This window comes from Phlebotomus papatasi, chromosome 1, assembly GCF_024763615.1.
Source record: "Phlebotomus papatasi isolate M1 chromosome 1, Ppap_2.1, whole genome shotgun sequence".
In the NCBI taxonomy this organism is placed as follows: domain Eukaryota; kingdom Metazoa; phylum Arthropoda; class Insecta; order Diptera; family Psychodidae; genus Phlebotomus; species Phlebotomus papatasi.
In genome coordinates, this window is record NC_077222.1 from 51,550,484 (window position 1) to 51,574,572 (window position 24,089).

The following is a 24,089-nucleotide window of genomic DNA, read 5'->3' on the forward strand; positions in this document are numbered from 1 at the left end:
ATTAGGGGAATAAAAAAAACAATAAATGGAATGAATTGCACTTATGGAACATATTCTGCGGTTTGATCTTTTTTTTTTTTATGCAATACTAATTAAATATTTATGTCATGCTTAATTTGTTTCTATTTAGAGGTTGTATAGTTTAGTACTTGTGCTTCGGTCATGACAACATAAATAATGGACTTGTCAACAGAATCCAATTAAAATTTAATTGAAACGTTGTTCATTTTAGTCATGCCCTTTTGTTCCTGTGTTGAGGGATTTTGTACTTTTTTTTCTCTCACCTAGTATAGTGGAAAAGGACATATTACACGGTTATGTACACAAACTACAAGGGAATGTGCTTCTATTAAATGTAAATTGATTATTTGTGGGAGATTTTAGTTGTAGACATTGTTATAACTTCTTCATTTGAACAAACAAATAAGTTTTCGGAGTATGGGGGTAATAGTAGAAACTAAGAAATGATAAATAAAAATTATAAGAAATGTCTCAATTAGATAGAAATGCATAGAAACTGGAAAATCTATATATTATAGATTAAATTCAATTTTCAAATTTCCCATTGACTTCTCGAAAAGAAAAAAATGATAAGGTTTAATTACACAATTACCAAATGGGAATACTCATCAGAGAGGAGTATACACTAAAATTTCTATCTCAATTTCAGTACGTCCAAGTTTCAAATTTAGTTTGAGGATTAAATTTTCCTCTAACTTTCGTGCGATTGAAATTCAATTAATTGGATGGAATTTCCTCTTTAGTGGAATTTGGTTCTATTTTCCTATCTTCCCAACTCATATTTTCCTTGTTTTCGTCTTTAAATGACCAAAACTATTACTTTATACATGCTATCCCATCATTCTTTCACTTGAATATAACAAATTAATAGGAAATAGGTCATCAATTTGGTAAATTATACACATCTTGAGATGGAAATAAATTGATCATGGAAAACTCTCCTGACATCTTTTCCGGGTAAATTCTTTACGCTGGGACAATGGGGGAAGGTTGTAGACAGTCTAAAGAAGATGATGAGATTGCAAAGTGAGATTTTGAGTGGCAATAACATGCCAACATCAGATTGTGTGAAGGAGATTTATCTAGCCATGATTAAGTAAATGCAAAAATTCTAGATAAAGATTTATGAATGTTAAAGATATGATTTGAAGATTTGAAGATTTTATTGGACAGATTTGCGATTTGTTGTTATACTGAGTATTTTACACTGAAAGTATTTAATAGTGAGACTTTTGTTTAATTTGACCATATTGTAATTACCCAAGTAGCAAAATTTAACTTTTTAGTTCCTGTTAGGTCATAGAAACGTTATTTGTAAGTCATTGAAATAACTTGGGATAATCCTGAGCTCTATCCACTCATTTGCTCAAATATATCATTGGTCTTCCAATTTAAGTCAATACGAAGCTTGAGATCGTACGAAGCATGGACACTTTCCCCTACCTATGTGAAGTTTGTTGCAGTTTTTTATGAAAAACTCTAAAAAAAAAAAAACAAAAAACGAAATGTGATTTTAATTTTCCTTCACTGAGAGAAATCCGAAACAGTTAAAATAACATTCCGGAATTCTTTATTTTACCCTGCATTGATCCAAAATCGGTATAAATGTTACCCTTTTTACGTGTATTAGGGGTTAAATGTACCCTCTTTCATGTTAATTTTACCCTCGATATGGTGTAAAATTAACATTAAAAAATGTTTATATATATTTACACCTAAAAAGTGTTAAATTTTTGAGGAAAAAATGTTATTCGCACCCTCTTTTTTTCTCAGTGTTTAACAGTCTGTCAAGTTTCAATTTACTTCTAATGATATAGATTTTGCATTTCATTCTTATTCCGGAATCATATTTACCCTGGAAAGATTCCTGATGAGTATTTCTGGAAGAAGAATCTCATTATTTTCTTTCAAATGAAAAACGCTTTTTTTCTTGTTTTATACTAATCATTAGAATAAATGCAACTTCAGTCTAAATTAAAATCAATAGGTGAATAAAGAACTTTATTCCTGAAAAAAAAAACGGAAAAAACACTGTAATATAAATCTTGACTGGTACATTTTGCTTTTTATTTCAGTGAAGATATTGATATTGATATTAGGGTGAAAGGAACGTCTATTGACACTTTAAGAACTCGTGTCAGCACCTATTGACACCCTACTCTGTACCATTTGGGATATGAAATTTGAACATCTCTGTTTATAATAAAAGGTATATTACAGAAAAAACGTTATATTACTTATATTTTACTAGATACATTAAATAATTTTCAACATTTTGACAAAAGTGTCGATAGGGGTTCCCTATCGAACATACGTTCCTCCGACCCTATATCAAGTAAATTAATTACAGAATTAATTACATTTTGCAAGATTACGATAAGTTTTGTGGCAATCTATCACATAGTGTAATTGATACAAAAACAAGTTGGGTGGTTTCCAAAGGATAAGATTCAATCAATAAACCATAGTAATTCGTATATAGCGTACATCCTTTACATGGTAGTATAAAGGAACAATCAGGAAACGACCGTAGGTTTTGGAAACAACCAAAGGTATTCATTATCTTTTAGAACAACTATGGCATTTCACATTGAATTCCAACGATCTTGAAATTGTGTATGGTTATAGTCACAATTTGATTTCTCTTAAACTTTGTAAGAGTATACGTTGGGAAACTTTTAAGTTGTTTGTACTAAAGCTATTGAATAACTTCACTTGAAACCTCGACAAACTCTTCAGAGAATATCGTTACTAGGTTAATGTATCGATTGGGTTTGGGAAAATGTGAGATGGTCTGCTATTTGAGTGCATTTTTGTTGTTATATACTTGAAATAATTGAAAAAGTTTATTTCACAAACTATTCTATGAAGAAGTGAGCTTAAAAACAAGTTTAAATTGCTGTTTTAGCTGTGTTTTGTTATTCGATATAATTTATATTATATTTAGTTGGTAAGTGGTTTTTTTCTTTTAGTGATATCAACATAATAATTGAAAAAAAAAACTTCATGATAAGCTTATTTTAATTTGCGAAATTTCTATTTTTTTCTCTCAGAATAAATAGAGTAAAGTTAAGTTCAATTTAAATGAACTGACGGTCGTATTACGAAACATAAAACCATTAAAGACTAAACCGAGGCGCTCTGTTCCCCTCATTTTTATAAGTTTCTGTATCAATTTTATTATTTTTATTAGTAGGACTATTGAGGATTATTTCAGAATGGTATTAATTAAACAGGTCTGACGTTGCAATAGCCATGAAATTAATACCTATAGGGGCTTGCAAAAAATATATGAAGAAGCGTCAGAGCTTTGCGGAATGCTGATGGCATGACATAAATGTGATTTTTTTTTTAAATTTTTCAATATGTTTTATAGATTACCTAGACAGACTTTTCGCTAACATATGAAAAAAAAACTGTTGACTGGTAAACAATTCTTAACAACGGTATTTCAAGGTCAAAAGTTTAAAAGGTTCTAGATAGCGTATTTTCCAACAGATTTTGACAGATTTGGTATTACTGGAAAGGTCTTGAAATACCTAAAACGTGTCAAGCGATTTTAGCTAGTTAAGAACTGATAATTAATTTCTATCATTAGTTTAATGATAGTACTCGTCATCTGCTTTAGGTTATCTTTTGGGTGTTATTACATCGATTTAATGCTGTAGCATTAAAGTACTTTTTTTTGCAAAACCTTGAATATTTAGGTGTTGTTTTAAGATTTTTTTTCTAGTTTTTCATAAGTTTAAGAGTTTTCATAAGTTTTATAACTTTAAGAGTTTTGTTCTGAAGAATTTTCCGCAAGTTTAAATTTAAAAAAAAAAAAAAAACATTATTTATTGTAAAACTGGCGTTTTCAATATTTTTTCTAAGAATATTTAATTAGTAAAAGAGGGATATTTTTGTGTAGTGCTGTGCACAATTTAAGTAATTGTTGTCGAATGACAGTTAACCAGAAGATTTTTCTTTAAATAAATTGTCTAAAAAATATTTATTCGCTTTATGAAATATCTGACATACTGAAAAATATTACAATTTTAGGATTGTTTTTCGAATAGTATAAGGTTGACATTTAGCTAAAACAAAGAACAAGTTTATCATCAAAATTATGAAGTTTTTTTCTAATATTCTTTTTTCATTTTCTACTTTATAAAGACATACAGAATTGTGTGTAAAAACAACGTGAAGTAATTCAGAAAATATAAAACCACCCTGTTAGTGGAGTTTATCCGAAAAACGGGCTGGCTTGACCCATCTTGCCCTTAACAGGGATTAATTTAATCGGGAATGCATAATGGGCCCAAAAGGAGGCCTGGATTTAGCGGTTCCGCAAGGAATCGACCCCACTGTAATCTAATCTAATCTAACCTAAGTCTGAAAATATGTTCAAATGTAAGTATTTAACCGAAAATAAGAGTATGAGTAATACTTTTGAAATAAAACTTTAAAAAAAAGTAGAAATGGTGTTAAATTCGTGCATTTGTAGCTTTTTGCAATATTGTATGTTATAAAAAAGTGGGTTGTCTTGAAATAATAATTAAAGAAAAAAGAAAAATTAAATTTCCAAATGATTAAAAAGAAAACCTCAAATCTTCAATATAACCACTAAAATATCCACGTTCGGTGTGCTAAAGTTTTTTTTATTTGGACTTAAATAATGTATATTTGATTACTTTTTATTCAAAATATTTTAGTTGTTGTAAAGATGGATAGATAGATAGATACTTTATTTTCAATCTGTAACTTGGTTGCGTCTGCCGCCGTCTTACCATTACCAGGCTTACCAGGTAAATGGTACAAACTTTGGATCATAGTTCGTTTCGTATATGCCACTCATACAATCGAGTAATTTTCTGATTATAAAACTATTGCTAATTAATTTATACGAATTTAGAAGCATGCGATAACAATTTTGTATGGGAGAGGAAATAGGAAAACAATGTTGGATTGGAGACACAACAGGCCCTTAACTCTTTCGCGTCCATAGGGTAATGTCATGACTCGGGGAAAAAAGTTTTTTTTGGGTATTTACATTAATTGAAATCTATCTGTTCGTGCACGACATCATAATAGAAGGATGTAAGATTCTTGGCTCATTTTCTCAAGACTCCAGTTAGATTTCAATTAATGTAAATAGCCAAAAAGAAACTTTTTTCCCCGGGTCATATATGACCCTATGGACGCGAAAGAGTTAAAGGGTAGGAGAGACTGGAGCAAAAAGTCACAAAACGGATATTTTATTTTTAACAAGCTACCCGAGCACCTCCAAAATTTCTAATTAGCACAGTTTTATAGGAAATTTACCGCTCTACAACTGAAAGTCATTTTCTTCTTTTTTGTAAGGAAATATATTTATCGAGCCGTTTTCTAAAAGGTAATTTTGTGATCATTCTCAAAAATGCTGGGGCAAATAGTAATAGGCATAAGATATTATCACATTTTGATTCGCTTTATTACAGGATTCCGTAAATTTTAGTAAAATACTTAGATTACATATTTTCATAGAAAATTTATTCTTCTACACCTTTGTAAAATACCGTTTTCTCTATCTGAGCGAGAAAAGCGCATTTTAAGCTATTTTACAAAAAACACTGAAAAGACTGCAAATCATTTGACCAATGCAAACAACAAGCGGCGACACATAGCATTGACGTTTCTTTTCACCGTGAGACATCAGAAATTGTTTCGGTTTTTGTTACTTTTTGCTCCATAGCTTTTGTTACTTTTTACCCCAAGTGGTAGTTTTTAATAAAAGGATTTCTGAAGAAAAGAATCTTTGTTAAATTCTAAAATAGATAGCGGATTCGTATTCAAAGAATATCAAGATAATTTGGGAAATATTCACCAGCGCTTCAAATTTAATATAAGTAGCTAATAATTGATATCTTCAGCACAGAAAATATTTCAAAAATAGGGCTAAAAATTTCGAAATTTTTTATTTTCTAAATTTCTTGTTCAAATTCTAACAAACATACGACATTGAAGAAGACCTATGAAGGCTATCTATGGAAAAAATTTTAAGCCGCTATCTTATTTATCTTGGAAGATATTGAATTTTAAAATTTTCGATTTGTGACTTTTTGCCCCAGTCTCTCCTATGTATTGTTGCCACTGAGTACAGCTTGAAATCAAGGCAGAGAGAGAGAGAGAGAGAGAGAGAGAGAGTAAACAAGATTATTAAATTTATTTTAAAAAAAAGCAAAGAATATTCGGAATATAATCCTATAAGTGATGAGGGAACCTACAGCAAAGAGAGGTATTAAAAAATAAATAAATCAAAGAAAGGAATTAGTCTTACTACAGCCGTGAGGTTAAAATATGATCAGCGACTGTATTGCGGGTCCTAATAGAATGGATAATTAGATAACCTGGAATTAAAATTTAGAAATCTTAAATTTATGATCCTTAATTTCAACTCAGATTGACACTGAGGATCTGTGTGGCTCTTCAGTCCTTTTGTGTATTGGGGAGTTTGGTCCAGGACTTGCATGAAAGGGAGAAAAGTCTGACGAGGTTATTTATTGAAATCCTATACAAAATTTCTCTCGTTTTATCGTCCAACGGACACAGAACAGAAAGTTAATAAATAATGGTTCTTTCCTTTCAAGCCCCATGTACAAATTCATATTCCTGTCGGATTTTCTATAAATATACATACACTTGTATGTATAGTAAGTGTATTATGACAAAGTGTGAAAGTATAAAATCTGAAGAATAGGTGGTAACTATATTGGGAGAATTGGGAGATGGGTTTCTTTTTGATGGGATGATTTAGGAATGCAGACAAGGTGACAGAACAGAAAAAAAATGTAAAAGAAAAAGGCTTTTTTGATGACAAAAGAGGCTTTAACTTTTTTCCTTGATTGATTTTTATTGTTGCGTAAAGTTTTTGCTATATACATACGTATATGTTGGGAATTGGCATATAATGGAGATTTGTATCGGATGTATTTGGAGGGGTCTGTGACGTTGGATTTTTTTTCACTTGGTTTTCTCATGGATTGGAGTTGAGGTATATGTTGCCGGTAATATTGAAGAGAAAGCTCTTGGATTTATGTTTTTCCATTACACTATGTGACACTTGGTTGTTTTTGCAAAAGTGAATGAAGAAATGGGGGATGAAATGGATGAGGTTTGTTCTGAGGGTGAGGAGAGTGTTGTACAAGGGCAAAAACAGATATATGTTGAAATATTTAGAATCACATTCATGGGCTATGTCATGGGAATTTGTAGCGAAATGTGTCCTGAGCGAGGAGGAAAAAAGGCATAACAAATTTCAAATTATATATGAGTATTAGAGCTTTGAAGGTGAATTCCCTGTATTATCTCTTTTTTTGTCCTTCTTTCATCACAAATTCGTTGAATATGTTTTTGATATGTTGTAAAATATTAAAAGCTGTTGCTAAATTTTAAAAGAATATACTTTGTGGAGTTTTTTCTTGTATTTTCTTTTTGTACTCACCATCCCGTTGAGATTAGTATTTTTTTTTGTGGTTGGTGTAAATCATTTGAAAATACAGTGAAAATTCATAAATCATACTGTTGATTTAGCATATTTTCTCTCAAATGTCTTTAATGCGATTCTCATGCCATAACATTTAAGGGGGAAAAAATACTCCCTAAAGAACTGACTTTGACTACATATATTCCAGAACTTTTTACACTTCTTGTTATATCTTGTGCCTGTTTTTGTGTGGTATAAAGATGAAGTTTTTCCTGTAGCATCCCATCGATTTTCTTCACTTCTGCAAAGTAAATTTTCTCCGAAGAAGAGGTGTGAGATAATTCAATCCCGCTCCACTTTTTTACATGTAATACCTCGCATAATTCTTTTGTATCTCCTAGACTTTGTGGAAAAATCGACAAGTGCCTTAGCACAGAATATTCTGCACAATATAACCTTTTACATAGTGTTGTAAATGCAGCTAGTGCTGTGTACTTGACTAGTGATGAGAAAATGTATTGGGATTTTTTTTCTCTATAAAAATGTCGATACAAAAGTCAAGAAGCTTATTTAAGAAATATATCTTTGTATATTTTTCGACTTTTACAATTTTCTGGAATTTCATGCAAATACCTTTGACTACAAAAACATTGAGACGGATTTAAAATGTAAATTTAATATTTAATGCTGAATTGACGTACCTTGTGGTGGTGTAAGCTTTCAGAAAATTGGCCCAAAGCTCGTTGGAAATCGTGATGGAATTTTCGAATAATTAAAGGTTAATTTGTTGTGGAGCATGAGAAATGAAAGAATGTTGAATTTATTCATTTCACCTAATCTCTCTAATAATTCCCAATTTGATCGATTATTCTCCAATAATTAGGATTCTGTATGTTACAAATTTTGTGTCTGATTTGTGTACCTATATAATTTGTCGATTGAGAGATTCATGTATATATAATAGTGAATTATTGTGCCATTCACTCAATAATTTGCATAATAAAATTCTTTGTATCTGATTTTGTAGGGGGATTTAACCAAAATGATAAATGCATGAATCTCTTTATCATTATGTGCATAGGTTAAATGTCACATTTTGTAAATGATGGTGACAATTTAATGAGTAAAATTCCAAATTATGTAATTTACATAATAAATGAAATTGTACTTGAACATTTGATTTAACAAAGAACAAATCAGTCTATGAATTATTGATTTTGGCTGTATTTGGGAGTATTTTTTTGTAGTGTTCAGAGGATCTACTCTACATGTACTTAATGATTATTATTCATGGATAATTCAGGATATAATTATAATCCTCATAATTGTATGATAGCATTTATCGTAGAAATAAATTCTACAATCAGAAATTTAGGCATTTTAAATTTATTAGGAAACTGTGTTGAAATAACACTTGTTTTCAATCGAACTAACTTAACCCTGGTATCACAGTTTCTTATTAAAATTTTAATGTGATTCATATTAATTGTTGCTAATGTGCTCTCAAATGTGTGATTTGTTCTTCAAATCACTTAATATTTAGATTTTGATGTATTTATTGATAAAGGGATAGACCTGGTCCACTGAGAAAAAAAGAGGGTGCGATTAACTTTTTTTCCTCGTAAGTTTAACATTTTTAGGTGTAAAAATATATCAGCATTTTTAAATGTTAATTTTACACCTCTTTAATGGTAAAATTAACATGAAAAAGGGTAACTTTAACCCCTAATACACCTAAAAAGGGTAATATTTACACCGATTTCGGATCAATACTGCTGGGTAAAATTAACATTTTCGGAATGTTATTTTAACTTTTTCGGATTTCTCTCAGTGTGTAAAATAAACATGAAAAAGGGTAACTTTAACTCCTAATACACCTAAAAAGGGTAATATTTACACCGATTTCGGATCAATAATGCAGGGTAAAATTAACACTTCCGGAATGTTATTTTAACTTTTTCGGATTTCCCTCCGCAGAAATGTGTTTCAATAGACTTGTAGCATTAATCCAAAAAACTAATGTGATTATTTTTAATGTAAAAAGTTCAAGTAAACCCAATTTTTGTGCGGCAAGTCTACATTTTTATCAATAAATAGATTAAAATCTGAATATTAAATGATTCAAAGCTACTAATCACATGTCTGAACTCATATTAGGAATAATTAATGTGAATTGCATTGAGATTTTAATGCAAATAGTTAATACTAAAATGTTTTTATATTTTGCAAATTAAAAAGTATTCAAGTTGAACATGTTTATGTCTTTATCTTGGACAATATCTATCGTGAAATATTGTATTTATATTTCAATACCTATTTATTTCACATTAATTAACCCTTTAAGCACGATTTTGTCACCGGTGATCCAGGAACAAATTTTTTTCTACGGTCATTAAAGTTATGTTTTGCCCGAAAATGTAAGAAAAAAATAATTTTCCTGATCCTCATTGTTTGATCTTTTCGTCTTTAAAAAAAAAACAAATTTTTGCCAAAAAGGATTTTGAAAAAAAGCATTAAGAAAAACAGATGGCAAAGCGTCCCAGCTTTGGAGAATGCTCGAACTCACGACAAAGAGATATCTCTGAATTATCTTATGGAATGTTTTTTGGGTGTATACTGGTTAATAACCGATCAAATAGTTTTATAAATCAAAAACCAACTCCAAACAAGAAAATTAGTTAAAAATTGTGCATATTAGGATGTTTTTGACATTAGTAACATGTCTACGCACAAATAGAAAAGGATAATCGGGAAAAATAAATCAATTACGATTACTTGACTAATTCATTACTGATTGGGACGCTCATAGCCAGGTTCGAAATTTCAATACTTTTCCAAAAAATCTAAATTTAACTAAATCGGTTAAAAAATCAACCATCCAAAGTGCTTGACCTTTGACCTTCAATAATTTGGACGAAATGTTCACCTCCAGTTTCGTTATCCGACAATAAAGAAAATCTACAGTTTCGTTTTCGAAATAAACCGAAAAATATTGGTTTATATTGATTCTATATCTGGAATATCATTTTTTTTGGAAAAATAAAAATTGTGAATATTCCTCAGTCACTCTGTTTTTATTTTTTATTCTTTCAAGTTTACTACTTTTATTTAGCTTTCTATAAGTTTTGCTATGTTTTTGACATTTTGATGGAAGTGCGTGAGATCTAGATCTAGGCATCTCGCTCACTCTCACAGACAATTTTGAAAATATATTTACAACCAAAGGTGTTGTAAGTTAAACATAATGCTCAACGCATAATAACTTTTGTTTGTAAACATGTTTTCAAAATTTCATATGAGAGAGAGAGAGAGCGAAATGACTAGATCTACATCCCATTCACTCTCACAGGAAATTTTGAAAACATGGTTACAAACCAAAGTTGTTGTGCACTGGACATTAGACATAATGCCGAACGCACAATAAGTTTTGTTTTGCAAACAAGCTTTTTAATATCTAAGTGGCAGTGGATAAAATCTAGATCTAGTCATCTCGCTCACTCTTATAAGCAGTTTCGAAAATATGTTTACAAAACAAAAGTTATGGTACATTGGGCATAATGATTAGTGTACAATCACTTTTATTTGTAAACATGTTTTCAAAATATCCCATGAGAATGAGCGAGATGACTAGATCTGGGTCTCACTCACTCTCATTGAAATGTCAAATATATATTAACAAAACAGAAGTTATTGTGCGTTGTTCATAATAATGGCCTATAAATATTGACAACATACTATATAAAAATATTTTTTAGGGAAAATGAATTAATAAGTTGATAATTAGATAATTTGTCTGCGAATTAATAACATATTAAATAAATCCAAACTTGTTTCAATCGCCTGATTAATATGCGCTCAATAACTTTTTTCTATTTAACTTTAAAACTAAGAAAAAAGATGTTTAAGGGAATGATTCAACATCATTGATGCATACGGATGGACTTTCCTATTAGGCAACATTTAAAACGTATTTTGAAATTAAGAGGATTCTGAGAAAAAAAGAAAAAGAGCAACTGAAAAAACATCGTGCTTATTATGTCAAAGTTGTCTAACGGAGATGACTTGAAAACCCGAAGTCGCTATCTTTCATTGCTTGGCGTTAGGATCTGTCTACAGGTGAATGAACAAATTTATGTTCTTATGTGATTTTTTTTGTAAAACTATGTTGAAAATGGATCAGTTGAACATCAAAGACTTGTAATAGACAAAGGAATTGAACGCTCGATCTATTGATCGAGTGGCATCCAATTTACTGCATTAAATTTCTCGGGATAATTATTATTTAGATCTTCGAAATAAACTGTATTACAAAGCTTTTATAACCAAAGTTATTGAATGTCCAGAAATTGAAGTAACAAGTTTTTTTCTAAAAAAAACAAATAAACACTTTTTCTCCTTTTTCTGAAAGATGTTCATACATTTTGAAAAAAAAACAAATACACCTATTATTATAGATTTTTAAAAATATTCAGGGCGATAAAAAGCGAAGCACTTGATAAATTTATTTTTTTTAAATAATTTTCCGAGGGGTTTCGGTAAAGTGGCTCAATGCACTTTTGTTTTGCTATCTATACAATCATTCTTTTTTCTGAGTGTATCCATTTAAAAATTCCTCAATGGCTTTTCATATGCAGTGAAGCATAAAAAGGAATTAAGACATTTCCTCCAAAATGCTCACACAATATCCATTCCACTTGTAGATAATGTAAAATTCTCATGCAAGATTGAATATTTTACTGAATGTAATAACTCATTTTACATGATAATTTTCTTCATATATTTCATGTCAAAATAATTGCTATGATGTTCACAAAATCATCATTATACATACATAAACATTGTTATCAAGTGTTGAAAGATATTCAAAAACAGAGTGATTTACTTATCCTATACTCCCATCGTGTTGTTAAATTAATGATGTAGCATTTGTACTAATTGAATAATTAAAATTACTGTATGAACGTGGTGTGTTCATCGCAGAAAGGATACAAGTGCATCGTTCAAATTTGAGCCCTAGAGGGAAACTTTATTTGAAGTCAGATGGTGAGGGTAAGCAAGCTTTTAACACAACTTCTCACTGTACACTATTTCTATATTTCACATTCTCTAGTAGATAAAATATTATATTAAAATTAAACTGCGAAAGCTTTTACTTACAATGTAAATCAGTATATTCATATGATAGTTAAAACGTTAAAAGCAAAATATTTCATTTAACTTCTTGTTTTTGTTTTCTCTCTATTTGTTGATGAGAAACTGTGTTATTGTTTCCTCATGATATCATCACACATGTTTTGAAATATTATATTTATTGCTTCCTGTTGGGATTTTTTTCTTGCACGTTATTAAGTTTTCGGTTACATGAGCTTTTCCTAAATATGCATAATATACTTATATATGCACTTTAAATACAAGTTTGAATGGTCTAACTTTTGCCCTTTCTAAAGGTTTTTTGATATGTACAAGGGTACAAGATGTTTTATTGCAAAGTATTGCTCTTCATAGCGTCGTGTATTGACGGTGATAGAGAACGTACAATTGCTTTTATTTTGTAAACATATCGTTGTGCGTTTATGTAGAGTGGAATCTATAGTGAGTTGTCTCCTTCACACGTGTAATAAGTATTAGTAGGGTAGAATAACCAGTTCATGCCACAGCTAATTTTTTCGTCATTTATATTGAAATTCAATTTTTTTTTTATTACGGGAGGGTAGGGTAGTTTCAATTTTTGCATATTTTTCATCATCATCATTTTCAACCGCTTATCCCTAATGGGGTCGCGGGCCCATGACATACAAATTAGCAGCCCACGCTTGCTGATCATCCGCTAATTCAGGAAGATATTCGGGTTCGATCCCAAGGCGTTCCAAGGCAAGATTCTGAATTTGATTCAGCCACCTCGTCCTAGGTCTGCCTCGAGGTCGACGCTTTCTCACATAGCTTTTCTGGGGAATCTTTTTCTATCCATGCGCTGAACATGTCCATACCATCGAAGTTGTGATCTCTCAACCCGAAGAAGCAGCTCCTCGACTCTTAGTTCCTCACGAACAGCTACATTCCTCACTCGATCTCGACAAGTGATTCCCTTAACCGCCCGAAGGTACCTCATCTCAGCAGATTGTACGCGCGATCTTATGCTTTCGGTCATTACCCAAATCTCATGACCATAGGTGAGAATAGGAATGAACACAGCTTTGAAAACCGATAACTTAGCCGAACGGCTAAGCTCGGCCTTCCTAACCACACTTCTGCCAATCGCCCTTATTACTGCAGAAGCTTGACCGATTCGCGACGATAGTTCGATGTGAGACCTACCGTCACTCGTGAATATCACCCCGAGATACTTGAAATTCTTTAAAAAAAATGGGCTAAAACCTTTTTTCTAAAGCAATGCATCAGCCGTATGTTCACAAAAATTATTCATTTCATAATTCTTCTTAGTGAGTTTCCTTGTGAGAGCCCAACCATGTCATTAAGGGTTTTTAACTCCTGCATCATTGATCATTGCGACCATGTTTTCTATATTTTAATAAATCTTCAGAATATCAAAACTTTAGGTGATCACCTCTAGGGGTGCTAGAATCAAATGAGCGATATCTAAATGCCATTGTCATAAATCTCGAAATTTCATTTTTGATAAAATTTTAGTATTGTACTTGTGCAAGACTTTTTTTTAACAATTAGATTGCAAGCCGAACTCATATGATCGTATCCTGTCTGCACTACAGTGGAGGAAATTTGAATAGGTATTTTTTGAAAGGGGGTGGTGTGGGTGAGGGGTTGGTCCAACAAACCTAGTTTTATTATGCCAAGTAAAGGTCTGCCCAAGGATCATTTTTATCATAGTGACCCGCACTCACTCTCGTGCGTGCGTAAACACCAGTCGATAATTCGAATTTTTGGTACAAATAGGGGGGAAATTTGAATAGGTATTTTTATTTTTTAATATTACTGGAACCGTTCTTTTATAAGAAATTGTTTATATTGACAATAAAATGATCAAATCTGTCTTTTCCTTCAAATTAAAGCCTTCAACAGTAAGAAAATTTTATTTAATAACTAGAATTTTTGATTGATAGAGGCCATAAGATTTTAAATAATAAAATCGTTCTAATAAAGGGCTTTAAGGAGCTTGGCTTAACAATACTTGCTATTACGTAGAGGATGAGTAATTCAGGAAACATTATTTGCCAATTCGTCAATAAAAAGGACTCCTAGGGACGAAAATAAGGTACTTTTAATGGTAATACCATATTTTATAGTAAGGATTTAGCACGAATTTCTTATAAAACAGTGTGTTTTACTTATTAAACTTTTCAGATACATGTAGAATATTGAAGTACCAATTACTACACGTCGTATCTGACCAATCCTGATGGCTACAATCTGCCTAGATTACACAAAACCTTTGAAGAAACCACTATTTAATAAGCATAATTTTGAGGGTCAATTGGAATTCAAAGAGAAATGAATTTCTATCACAAGATTTGGCGGAATGTTATAAATTAAAGTTTTTACCAATAGAAAAAATAATATTTCGTCAGTTTTCATCCAGAGAAATTCATTTTTATTGAATACCAATCGAGCGACAAAAAGCTGTTTCTTTACTGGTAGTTTCTTAAGAGATTTTGTCAACTGTAGGTAGATTGTAGCCATCAGGATTCCTCGGATGCGACGTGTGGTGATTGGTATTTGAATATCCTATCTGTATTTCAGAAGTTTGTAACGTAAAAGTCACAGCTTTGCAAAAAGTTTGTACCACATCCTTATCAAATAACATGGTAATACCTATGAAAGTACCTTATTTTCGTCCCTAGGAGTCCTTTTTATTGGCGAATTGGCAAATAATGTTTCCTGAACTACTCATACTCTACGTAATAGCAAGTATTTTTAAGCCAAGCTCCTTAAAGCCCTTTATTAGAACGATTTTATTATTTAAAATTTTATGGCCTCTATCAATCAAAAATTCTAGTTATTAATAAAATTTTCTTACTGTTGAAGGCTTTAATTTGAAGGAAAAGACTAATTTGATCATTTTGTTATCAATATAAACAATTTCTTATAAAAGAACGGTTCCAGTAATATTAAAAAATAAAAATACCTATTCAAATTTCCCCCCTATTTGTACCAAAAATTCGACTAATCGACTGGTGTTCACGCACGCACGAGAGTGAGTGCGGGTCACTATAATAAAAATGATCCTTGGGCAGACCTTTACTTGGCATAATAAAACTAGGTTTGTTGGACCAACCCCACACCCACACCACCCCCTTTGAAAAAATACCTATTTAAATTTCCTCCACTGTATGTCTTCAGTGAAATAGGGCAACTGCACCAAATTTCGATCAGCTTTTTATTTCGACCAATTCTTTTGTACCTCAAATTTCCATGAATTTTTAGTTTTTGTATGCTCTATAGATTATAGAGAATTCCAGAAGGGCAAGGAAATATGAGAATCAAGGTGGCCGAAATATTACTCAATGCTACGTCTATATTTTATTTATTTTAAAATGTACTAAGAACGATTTTAGACAAAATGAAGACAAAAATCCTTAAGATTCCACGGGACGATCTATAAAAAAAGTAACAAAAAATTTTAATATAAAAAATATTAATACAGTTGGCTTCGGAGGCTGATCTTCAAAGCTAAGACGGCGGCAGACACATGGGAGGCTTGGAAATATAGAGTTTGAATAAAGTATTATTATTATTATTATTATTATTATTACATTTCGAACTCAAGACTGATGCTTGCATGCGACTATGCCAAAATTTGGTACAAATACCCTAAGTCCGGTAGAAAGTTATTTAGTTTCAGTCTGTCTCTTTTTTTTAAGAACTTGTAGAGTTAGTAAATTTGGAATATTTTCGATTTTGTTAATACATTACAAAAAAAAAAAACATAAAAGCTCAAAAAGAATTACTTTCAAAACAATACGCAAATTTATCATAATGTTTATTGTTTTTAAATTTAAATTTTTTGTATGAATGGATAAATATTTATACTTATGAAAAATATTTATGTTATTGCTTAAAACTTAAGGTATAATTCGTGCTGTGAAATATTTAATGTGATAAAGAACACAAAAGTAAAAGGTATTGTAAAGGTGTTTATCAAAATGTTTTTGTCACACAAAGTGAAGAGTGGAAAATAGGCATTTAATAAATCAGTAGCAAAAGTCCTATTGAATCTATGTTTGAATACTCTCATATCCAGAATGCTAAAGCCTTAAAGTAGGGAAAAAAGGAGGAGTTGGAGAAATAAAGCTGATATATGTAGCATCGCCAATGTCAGAGCATATAAGGATGTGAGAAATGTTTGTGGCATGTAGACACGAGAGAATGTACAATGTTAAATGGATTCTTCATTGATTGCGGATATATGGAATGTGTTGGGATAAAATTAAACAGGAACCAACACAAGATATTGTCACCACAGAGAAAAATCAGCTAGGATTGAGATAGGATTTTACATTTGAGGATTCAAGTTAATTTTTGGGAAAATTCTCTATTAGCCTTGGGGCTTTAAGTGAAGTACAAAATAGTAGCTAACTGTACGAAAAGTTATTACAGTTGTTGGATAGACAATTGAAATTCATAGTGGATCTTTGATCTGCATAGACAGAATACCATTATTGTGTGTAGTTGGAGAAGTGGTGGAAATTCTTTAAGTTAGTTGTAAAGAGGATAATACAAGAGTATATGCGCGCTTTTGACGACCCAATTTACAATTCTCATTTCATTATGAAAGCCATGTAGTTCTCTTACTCTTCTAGAATTGGTGAATGTTTCTATTGTTAAAATTGGTGAAATGACGACAAAATCGTATTGTGTTACATTTGAAAGTTCTCTGGATTTTCACTTGACTATGTTTGATGAGAATCGTAGAATTGTCTTTTCTATCCCTATTCTCTATGTATGAGAATTTTCTATGAGATGCTCTATCAAGGTTTTTTATTTAATTGACATAACTTGTAGTAAATGCAATAATCTCTACTTATACCATTTTCAACCAGCATCACGACAAATTGTAGGAAATGTGTCTCAAAGGAGTAATAACAGAACTCTTAACACAATAAATCTCTGTAGTAATTAATATAAGAGCCATTAATGTTGTAAATTGTCATTAATAGAAGATTAGATGGGTGTCACAGTCACATCAATTACATGAGGTGTTTGCGGGAGATTTATTGTTACCGAGTTTTCCTTCCATTTTACTGCCGCAAAGTTTCACTGAAACATCAAGTGTATTGTCCTCTCAAAATCTCTATTTTGGTAATAATATAACCTTTGTTTTCAAAATAAGCTGCTACAAACATGCTTCCACATCATTTTTGACTTTGCTTAAACGACAATTTGAGTGCTTTACCACTAAAACCTTTAAAATACAAAAGAAGCAATTTATAGTAATACATATTTTTTTTTATATATTTTATGTGTTAGGGTAAGTGTACCAAATTTCGCCCAGCTTGCAATTCCGGCCACGTTTTTTTGTTACTTCGAATTTCGGTAAACGAGATGATGTGAAAAAGACATTGGAAGAATTCCGGAAGGGCAAGGAACTATGAAAATGAGGGTGGCGGAAATAGGCCACCAAAGCTATGTCTACATTTTTATTCATTTTAAAATGTATTAAGAATGATTTCAGAGAAAATAAAGACGATAAACTGTCTACAAGCTTCCAAGCAAATCTCCCTAAGGAGAAGTAATAAAAAAAAGAATATTACATTTATAAAGATTATTAGGGGAGACTGGGGCAAGGAGTCACACAACGGATATTTTATTTTTTTTACAAGGTACTCGATCGCTTCAAAAATTTCTAATTAACGCAGTTTTATAGGAAATTTACCACTTTACAACTTTGTGGAAGTAATATTCCTCTATTTTGTAAGGAAATACGTTTACAAAAATGCTGGGGCAAATAGTACCAGACATTGGGTATTATCATATTTTGATTCGCTTTATTACGGGCTTCCGTAAATTTGAAAAAATACCGAGAGGACATATTTTCATAGAAAATTTATTCATCTACACCTTTCTAAAACACTGTTTTCTCTGCGAGAAAAGTGAGAAAACGAGGAAAGCGCTTTTCAAGCTATTTTAGAAAAAGCACATAAAAGACTGCAAATCGTTTGACCAATGCAAACAACAAGCAGCGAGACATGATAATGACGTTTCTTTTCGCCGTGAGACATCAGAAATTGTTTCGGTTTTTCTTAATTTTTGCTCCATGCCTTTTGCTACTTTTTACCTCAAGTGGCAATTTTTAATAAAAGGATTCCTGGAGAAATGAACTTTTGTGAAATTCTAAAATAGATAGCGGATTCGTATTCAAAGAATCCAAATTATTTAGGAAATATTCACCAGTGCATCAATTTTCGAAAATAAGTAGGTAATAATTGTTATCTTCTGCAAGGAAAATATTTCAAAAATAGGATTAAAAATTTAGATATTTTTTTATTTTCTAAATTCCTTGTTTGAATTCTAAGAAGCTTACGACATTGAAGAAGGTCTATGGAGGCTATCTATAGAAAAAAATTTGAGCCGCTATCCTTTTTACCTTGGAACATATTGAATTTTGAATTTTTTGATTTGTGACTTTTTGCCCCAGTCTCCCCTACATTTCAAACTTGAGACTTTGGCGCTTATAGAACTATTCCGAAATTTGGCACACTTACAATATTCGGTTTTCAACAGTTATTAAAGAATTATTAGGTAAAGTTTCATATCTCAACTATTCAAAAACAAATTGTAGGAATAAAATAATTTTTATTTTAAAATTAAACCACTTCCCAAATAATATCAGAGACCACTATTTGTGCATGTGCTGATCTAAATTTCTCTAATTTTAAAATTTTCTTAAGATTCTTATAGATAATGAGAAAAAGTAAAATAATTCTGTTAAAATTAAAGTATTATTTTCCTTTAAGCATCCAAATAAGACACGCCTTTTTTAAGGTGTGGCTTAAAATAGAAAAGTACCCATTTATAATATGTGGAATTCAGAAGGCCTCAGGAATGTAAAGTCACGCGGTCACGCCACATATACCTTCGTGGTGTAATTTGAACTTGAATTTGAATTTATGTTCATGCCATTTAACTGCCCCCGCCTAAGCGTCCATCACCGTTTTAGCGTTGATTTCCAGGACTAATCAATGGAAATGTCCTTTCTCTGATTGATTGCTTTCACAATACGTTTTATAAATTTTCTTTGGGACTACACCATTCAAAAAGACAGGAAGATTTCCGAGCTAATCACCTACACTCAGTCCCGGGATTATGCACATTTTCGAGACCGGAAAAAAGCACAAAATGGCATTATGCATCGAGAAAATTTGCATACCCACAGGGGCTTTCTTTTGAATAAATCGGCCGTAGAACGAATTTCGCGCGGAGTAAAACTAGTTCAAACAAGAAGATTCAACTGTTTAATACAAATGAATTAACAAACAGTACTTTTTGGCCAGAGTTCTTCAATAAATGGTTAGAATATTTAAAAAATTTACCTTAATAAAAGAAATTAAAGTTTTATTCTGAAAAAGTGGCAAAATGTTTTCAAATTTCCCGCTTCGCAACATAGTATACATTCAAGCGTATTTCAAAAATTATTCATAAATTGACTCCCAAGGGTAGGCAAACTTGCATAATTGTATGTGCGAAGGACTTAATGCCGGGACTGAGTGTATCCTATTGCTATATTCTAGAATGAAAAATCACTGATTTACCAGAAATTAAATTATGATTGTCGTAGCAATCTGTGTCTTTAAGCCGAAGAATTACAAAACGAAATTTTAAATATTACAAAATGACTTGAAAGTCTTATGGTAAAAATTGTTTTAGCTGAGACACCCACTATAAGACACTAATTTGCTATAATAATTTTTCTTTTAAATTTTTCTCAAACTATAAGATTTATCTTACTAAAAAATGAATTATGGAAAAACAAACGTCATACGTAAGATTAGAAAAGTATTTGCAAAAGAGATTTTAACTACGCTCTTAGTAATATTTTTATAACTTTAAGGTTTGTGTCTCGGTTCTCTGTTTTATACCTTTTATGGGTTGATCTGTTTCTGAAACTGAAGCAATACTTGCAATAGAAAGTCTATAATTTGAGAATGGTCGAGCTACAAAAAATGTAATTTTAAGATTTTATGTTTCCGATTGTAGTAAATTAAAAATAACTTTATAAAAACTTTATCATTTCTAAAACTTCATTCTTATCTGACACAATAACCTGTGAAAATGTGTTTTTTTTTCTTTTGCACATTTTGTTATTCTATAATTGACACGAAGTCTCTAGCCGTAGATGATACCTTTGGGGAAAAAAAAGTAGATTTGTCGATGGAAAATGGTGAAAGTTTTTCCTTTTGAAATGATTCTTTTCTCTCTGAAAAAAGTAGTAAGGAAAATAAGTGTGTTTGGCGTTGGTTGGGTAGAGGATGGGTGGTCAAAAAAGTTGGATTAGTTTTTGAAAGCCACCCTTATATCATTGTATTATACATTATAATGTATATGTGAAGGAAATTGACAGTATAATTGGCAGAAATACAGGTGAATATGTAATATTTTACTTCCAACTTTCTCAACAAATTCCAAAATGATGAATGAGTGATTGAGGTATTTTGCATGTTGAGGAAAATTTATCGCGGTTTTGTACTGCCAAAGCTTTCGAGGGGGAGACTGAGAGGAAGGGAACTTGAAGGAAACTCAGTTGAAATACATTTAGAGTGTGCAATATACATTCAACACAAAGTTTGAGTACTCACAGAGGTTGTTGGTTGTGGGATAAAATTGCAATGCGAAAAGGGAGGGGTTAAAGAGCGAGTCAAAATGAATTCATTGGGTATTTCGTCAAATGAAGTTGAATAGAACAACCTCGATCCTTTTAGCGTATTGTGCCTTCAATATGTGATATAGGGCTCATATGGTGAGTGTTTTCCTACATACACAATATATCCGAAAATGCCCATTGTCCCATATTTATAGGGGGTACACAATATGATCCAAACAAAATGTCCCAAAAATAATTGGGTTACACGAAATTGAAATATGAACAATATTCTATTCTATTCAAACTAAGTTCCATTAGTTCTCTCTTGGGTATTGACTATCTGAAATTAATATAGCAAAATTTTTATATTTATTATTATCTCGAAACTGTGTATTTTTAAAAGTAATGCCTGCGTTTCCACATCCAGGTTTCTGGGCTGTAGTTTTACTGTCGAGAAATCGAAGAATCACCCTCCGGACGGTCTGGCGTGAGGTATTTGTGAGTTTTCCAAGGTTCGCGTAATTGATTCTAGGATTTTTCAGATACGATCAGTTCCCTTCTCTTTTCCATTATTATTTCGTATCACAGTGAAAAATGAACAGAATTTAATGAGAGTTTCACCAAAAGAAAGGTATAAAACACATGTTACAATGTTTACATACAACGAAAATGCGGAGCTAGTGACATCTGTCATAAAAATATCAAATCATTTGGTACAATCTTGTCGTGGACACGCTTTATGTTAAAGTGATAAAAAATACAATGAAAAGAGATTTATTTCTAAAGAAAACGTGGCATTAATCAAAAATTTGAAAATTCATTATCTTTTAAGTTAAGAGATATCAGGGCTTCAAATTTGTACTACAGTAGAGTCTCTCAAATTCGAACGCCGTTTGGATTCAAAATGTCAATTGTGAGGTTATGTTAGAAAGTTCGTATTCTAGGTGAATGAAAATCATATTTATGTGCTTCTTCCTGAATGTTTACATACATTATTATCGTATAAAATGTAAAGGAAGTATGTTACCACTAAAATTTGCGAAAAAGTGCGAGAATTTGATTCAAAGTACAATTTAATCTTACACAAATTTCGTTAGTTTTGAAAAAATCGTTCGAATTTGGGAGGTGAGAAATGTCAAAAATACCCCCCGAGCGTTCGAATTTAAGAGACTCTACTGTATAGGGTTTTCGGATTAAGGGAGTTCCCCTAATTATACTGAGAAAACTCATGATGTTCAAATTTACCATCCTCCCTATACAAGGCTGGATAGTAGAAAAGTCACCCAGAAAACGCAATATTAGATAGAACTGTCAAAAATTGTAGAATATACGTGCTCGCCTTTCGAATTTACTATCATAAGTTAATAGTAAATTAGTAAATTACAGTAAATTACATAATAAAAAATAAATAAAAAGAATATGGGACATATGGGAAAACATAAAGCGTTCGAAGCCAGAATATGTGAAGCCTGAAAGTCTTCCCTTACTTTTGTTGCCCTCGCTTTTTCGATTAAGAATACTTAGGAATTTTAAAATTTATTGTTTTTAAAGCTTAGATTTATACTTAATTTATTGAATATTTCCCCTTAAAATAGAGAAGATTGACTTCGACAAAGTTGTAGATGAATAGAATTCGTAAATATATATACCGGATATTTTTTCATTTAAGAGAGTATAACCTCGTAAAATATTCTATTCCCTGTTACTATTTGCCCCAGAACGTTGGAAAAGTTTCTCAAAAACAACTCTTAGAAAAATAAAAGCCCAAAAAGCTCATTTGTCTTCGAGGTAGAGTTAATTTTTTTCAGCAAAGTTGTAGAGCTATTAATTTTTTACAAGAAAAGATTGATTTAAAGTCTCTTGGGTCTTATGCGAACCTGTGAAAAAAATATATTAAATATCCATTTTGTGCTATTTTGTCCCAGTCTCCCGTACTGTTTATAAACGTTTTGCACATTTAACTGGGCCACACTGTATACATTTTTTATGTGTCTACTGTTGGATACAATAATGGGAGAGCTTCAATGAAATTCTTCAGTTCCCTAGAATGTGATCACGGCGGGGGTGAAAGTCAGAAAATCCCATTGTTTCACAATTCACTCACATTTGGCTCAACTGGCGTGAATCGCACTTTGAAATCCCATTAAAGATCTGTGTCGCATTTGCCCTTGATGGATAATTTTACTCTTATCTCAATAATCCACAATGAGCATTTTGGTCCTTATATCTCCTTTCTCTTTCCACTTTTCCTATATTTCAATATTTATTCACATCATGAGATTTACCCTCATTTATTTCAATTTTCTTCTAGGACTTTTCTTTTACTTCGAGAATAAAATGTAAACGCTGAAGAATAAAACAATAATCTTGTTAAAAATGGCTTCTTTTTCTTCTATATATTAAAAAAAAAAAAACGAGAAAATGTATATATTTCTTATAGAGAAATTTATATTGAAAAATATTTTCTCACAATTTAACATTTGATAATGTTTTATTTTATTTGCGCTTATCTTTCTTGAAATGTGCTTGGAATTGTTGTTATTATTCAAAATGGTTCAGGATTTTGAAGTAGATTTTCTCTTGAAAAGGGAGGGAAGTAATTCTTTATATTTTCTGTTTACCCTAAGATTTTGTATTTATAAAATTAATAATAATATATATGATATGTACTATGTACATGACATACATAAGAGTATTTGTTTCTGCGAAAGTGTATATGCATGGAGTATTTTAGACGTCTAATTTATTTGAACTTTAGATTAAATAACCTAATTACTTTTGCCATTAATGTGTACTCTAGTGTCTATTTGCGTTGCTTATAAGAACTTATCTTATAATTTTATCCTGTTC

The 24,089-nt window shown here is 31.2% G+C and overlaps 2 protein-coding genes across 23 annotated transcripts in view; one reads left to right on the forward strand and one right to left on the reverse strand.

The window, feature by feature from the left end:
* The window catches only part of LOC129805928 (protein lin-52 homolog), a 149,626-nt gene that overhangs the window by 104,169 nt on the left and 21,368 nt on the right, over positions 1-24,089 (reverse strand). The gene's annotated exons all lie outside the window — the stretch shown is intronic.
* Positions 1-24,089, forward strand: part of LOC129805730 (peripheral plasma membrane protein CASK) — a 518,962-nt gene that overhangs the window by 68,696 nt on the left and 426,177 nt on the right. For 13 of the 20 annotated variants that reach the window (XM_055853901.1, XM_055853971.1, XM_055853886.1 and 10 more), the window contains exon 7: positions 12,446-12,514. The exons of the other annotated variants lie outside the window; for them this stretch is intronic. In XM_055853901.1, coding sequence (XP_055709876.1) covers positions 12,446-12,514 — 69 coding nt within the window. The remainder of the gene's footprint in view (positions 1-12,445; positions 12,515-24,089) is intronic. 20 annotated transcript variants of the gene reach the window in all.